Source organism: Ctenocephalides felis, unplaced genomic scaffold (assembly GCF_003426905.1).
Source record: "Ctenocephalides felis isolate EL2017-DRISC unplaced genomic scaffold, ASM342690v1 CF-g0.4_SCAFFOLD_01604, whole genome shotgun sequence".
NCBI lineage: Eukaryota > Metazoa > Arthropoda > Insecta > Siphonaptera > Pulicidae > Ctenocephalides > Ctenocephalides felis.
In genome coordinates, this window is record NW_020537758.1 from 9,059,535 (window position 1) to 9,063,738 (window position 4,204).

General features: G+C 41.0%; 1 protein-coding gene across 1 annotated transcript in view; it reads right to left on the minus strand.

Moving 5' to 3' along the window:
* LOC113373316 (fat-like cadherin-related tumor suppressor homolog) overlaps positions 1-3,687 on the minus strand; it is a 15,924-nt gene extending 12,237 nt beyond the window's left edge. The window contains 4 exon segments of the mRNA XM_026613624.1: positions 346-1,203; positions 1,206-1,462; positions 1,464-1,746; positions 1,749-3,687. Coding sequence (XP_026469409.1) covers positions 346-1,203; positions 1,206-1,462; positions 1,464-1,746; positions 1,749-3,684 — 3,334 coding nt within the window. The 5' untranslated portion in view covers positions 3,685-3,687.
* Between the last annotated feature and the right edge of the window lie 517 nt (positions 3,688-4,204).

The following is a 4,204-nucleotide window of genomic DNA, read 5'->3' on the forward strand; positions in this document are numbered from 1 at the left end:
AACAAATTTTCGAGATATTTGCAAAAAACTAGAAGTGGCCACGATTATGATTCATACTAAGTTCGGTTTAACCATCGAGTTAATGGTAAATTCGATGCAATTTTATGCAAATTTTACTATAATGTTGTATATATTTTTTGATGCAGTTCTGTAGAGAATTGTATGTAATTTTCAGAAATGTAAAAACATTAGATAAGTGTTTAAACAAACGCTCGAGATATTTGCAAAAAACTAAAGAAAGGTACAGCATTTTCAAGATATGGTCAAGCCATCGTCTCACAATTTTCGAGATAATGGTGAAGCTCTTTTGCATATACCTATAAAAAATCAGTGCGAATATCTTACCTTTATCATCGATTGCAAAGTATCCCAATCCCGTGCCTCCCGTGATGGTGTAAGTAATCCTAGAACAAGGCCCCGGCGGGTCGTCGTCCGTGGCCAAAGCTCTCATAACTTTAGAGCCGGCTGGTAAATTTTCACTCACTGAACCACTCAACACAAAATCAGAAAACACTGGCGCAAAACTATTTTCATCGACATCCACAATTTCCACTATCAAAACAGCTTTGGAGGTCAAAGCTGGCGAACCGGAGTCTCTGGCTTCGATGGTCAGGGTATGAAGTTGGCGTTCTTCGAAATCTAAAGGTTTGGAGACTCTGATGGCTCCTGATTTTTTGTCAACTCGGAAACAAGGTTCGCCTTCGGCTTCATCGGGGAGTAAAGAGTATTTTATAACGCCGCCGGCGCCTAGGTCAGGATCAAAAGCGTCGACCATGGCTACAAGAGAGCCTAAGGGTACGTCTTCGCGTATACGGACTGTCACAGTTTCCAAAGCAAATTTAGGAGCATTATCATTTACATCGTCTATAGTGACTCTTACCAAGGCATCAGCATACAAACCACCACCATCTGTAGCCCTTAAACGCAGTTCATACAACTCCTGACTTTCCCTATCCAAGAAGTTACTGACGTACAAAAATCCGTTATCAGGATTTACTGCAAAGTCTTTGGTATCAGTTACCAACGAGTAACGAACTTTGGCATTGGCACCATAATCTGCATCGGTGGCATTTGGCCGAAAAATCACAGTGCCATTCAACGCGTTTTCAGTAACCCGAAAACTGGCGAATGCCTTCTCGAATTTAGGAGCATTGTCGTTGACATCAAGAACTGTTACAGGAATTATACGCGATTGCGATTTTTGGGTTTACCCAAATCGTACGCGGTTACATTTAGATAGTACTCGTACTCGTGTTCGCGGTCTAAATAACCTATAATTTGCAGTTCACCAGTTTCTGGATCTAAACGAAACACTGAATCACTATCACCACCGGAGATACCGAAAATCACACGACCGTTGTAGGACATATCGCGGTCTCTTGCACGTAAAGTTAGTAAAACTGTGCCTAAAGGTGCTGATTCGTTTACACGTACTTCGTTAGGAAATCTATAAACTCAGGGCGTGTAGGTTATCCCTGTGCCTAGCGTGTCTAGGCTCCGGCGAAGGCAGAGGTAAGTTATTTCTTTCAGCAGAAGCCAAAGCTTCAGTCAATCGTCTTGCTACACCAGTTTCACGACAATTAGATACACCTGATTTGTCCAAAGTGTTGGTTAATTTTATATGCACAGTGACTACATCAGAAAAATGTTTACCATCAGTTGCTGTAGCGTTAACAAACCGCTCATCAGACCGTACATCACTCAAATCACAATCAACAGTCAAAACTCCTGATGATGTGTCCAAGCAAAGCAATCGTCCTCGCTCCCTGAAACCACACGATAATAAATTATATTACCAGCGTCCAAGTCAATTGCAGACAAAGTTATCACTTCTGTGCCAATGGGTGCAAATCTTGATAATCTTACTTCGCAATCAACGCGTTCAAATTGCGGTCTATTATCATTTACATCTCGCAACTTGATATTTAGTCGTAATTCAGTTTGGCGTCTGTAAGGCAAACCCCAATCCGATGCACGAACCAAAAGCGCGTATTCACGTCTCATGGATTCGTAATCCAGTAATCTTGTTGTACGTACTGCACCACTAAAATGTTCTATTTCGAAAGGTACGTCTTCGATGTTTGCTATACTGTAGGATATGTAAGCGTTTTCACCACTGTCACGATCTTTGGCGGTAACTTTGGTGATAAAAGTGCCACCAGGTTCGTTTTCATCAGCAAAGACTGTGATTTCTGTTTGGTCGAACTCAGGATCGTTATCGTTGGCGTCTTGTACGTTGATTTTGACTTTAGCTGAAGATTGTTTACGTGTACCTGTATTACCTTGGTCTATAGCTGATACTGTTAATGTATAAAACGCTTTGGATTCAGCATCAAGCATAACACTTGTATACAACATGCCGGAGTTAGGGTTGATCCAGAACTCGCCGCCTTCGTTTCCGCCAACAATTTCCAGGAAAACTTGCGCGTTTTTGCCTTCGTCTTTGTCAGTGACTTTTAGACGTATAACTGGAGAGTTTATGGGTGATGTTTCAGGTACAGATATTTCGTACAACTCTCTTGCAAATACAGGTGCGTTATCGTTTGCGTCCAACAAGTGCACCGGAACAGCTTTGTAACTTTCTCGAGTGGGCGTACCACGATCAACAGCTCGTAAAGTTAAATTATAACCTTGTGGAGTGGCTTCTCTATCCAATTTCTTGTGCACTTCGATGTTGAATTCACCAGGTGTATCGGTTCTTCGGACTCTAAAATGACCATCCGGGTCACCGTCGACGATATCTAAACTTTTGACTTGACCGTGGACACCGGAATCTTTGTCAACGACACGCACGATTGCGTACACCAAAAAGTCGGAGTTTTCTAGAATGTCTGGCAAAGGGTGTACATAAATATCTGGTGCAAATAAATTGACTTGGCGGACTTTGATGCGTACTTTAGCCTTACTACTGTGACCCGTGCCTTTGTTTTTGGCACCTCCACGATCGGTTGCTAAGATTTGAAGCTCGTGCAGGGATTTTTCGGTGAAGGATAAAGGCCTGGTTAAAGTTACTACTCCTGATGTGGCGTGTACAGCAAATTGGTCAGTTTGTTCTACAAACGAGTAGTAAATTTCACCGTTGATTCCGAGATCAGCATCTTCGGCGTCGACGCGTAAAATATCTGAGTGTATAGGCGTGTCCTCGTTTATTGTCACTGAATACTGATCGTTGGGGTAAAACAAAGGGTTTAAATCATTTGTGTCTAAAATTGTGACTGATACATTAGTATCAGCTTCGCTGACAATTTTACTTTTACCATTTTGTCTCAAAATAACCGTGGCATGGATTTCTAGTAAATACCTGTCCTTGCGTTCACGATTCAGCACAGCCGTGTTACCAGTACGTGTCCTTAAAATTAAAAAACTAAAATCACCAACAGTTCTCTCTTCAGCCTTAAAAAACTTATCCTTGTCCCCTGCTGATATCTTATACTTAACATCGGCCTGTTGCCAGATGCCGGATAAACGCAACCCGGCTCTGTCTTCGTTCGCCGGCTGAATGAGGAAGGTTTTTCCGGGACTGTTTTCGGGAACGCTGACATTATATATTGGATGGGAAAAGCGTATGGCTTCTTGAGGTGGTCGACTTATTCCTAATGTCGTTGTTATTATTAAGGCTAGGAGTAAGGAGATTTGTAGCAGCCATGTGCTCCGGCTGCTTGAGCCGGTTGAATGCGCCGGCATTGCATGGAGAAAACGCTAGCTCATGCTCAGAATCCTGGAAAAAAATAAGAAAAAATTAGTAGAAAGAAGTCATATTTATAACTATAATACTAGCGTAGAGTAAAGGTCCACCACCGAAAAAAGGTCAGTCATTATCTAGATTCTTACGGCGGTTCTTCGGGATCAAAACGGCATCATTTGAAAATCCATAACAAAAGTATTTTCTTTCTATATTAGTTTTTTTAGTCGTGAGCATATATTTTTTTTGACGCAGATTTGTGAAGAAGATTTAGTAATTTTTAGATATGTAATATATTTAATAATAGTTTGAACAAATTTTTGAGGTTTTGAGCACTGTTGTTTAGTTTACGAGATCTCAATATAATTTTTAAGTCTATATTATTAACTTCCCGTAGGGTAAGTTATTGTAATGGGCCAAAAATCGAAATTGAAAATTTTTACATTTCTCGACGTTTTGAAGGTTTCTGAACGTTTTGGCATACCTCAGAAAAAATGGATGTGTGTGTGTGTGTATGTATGG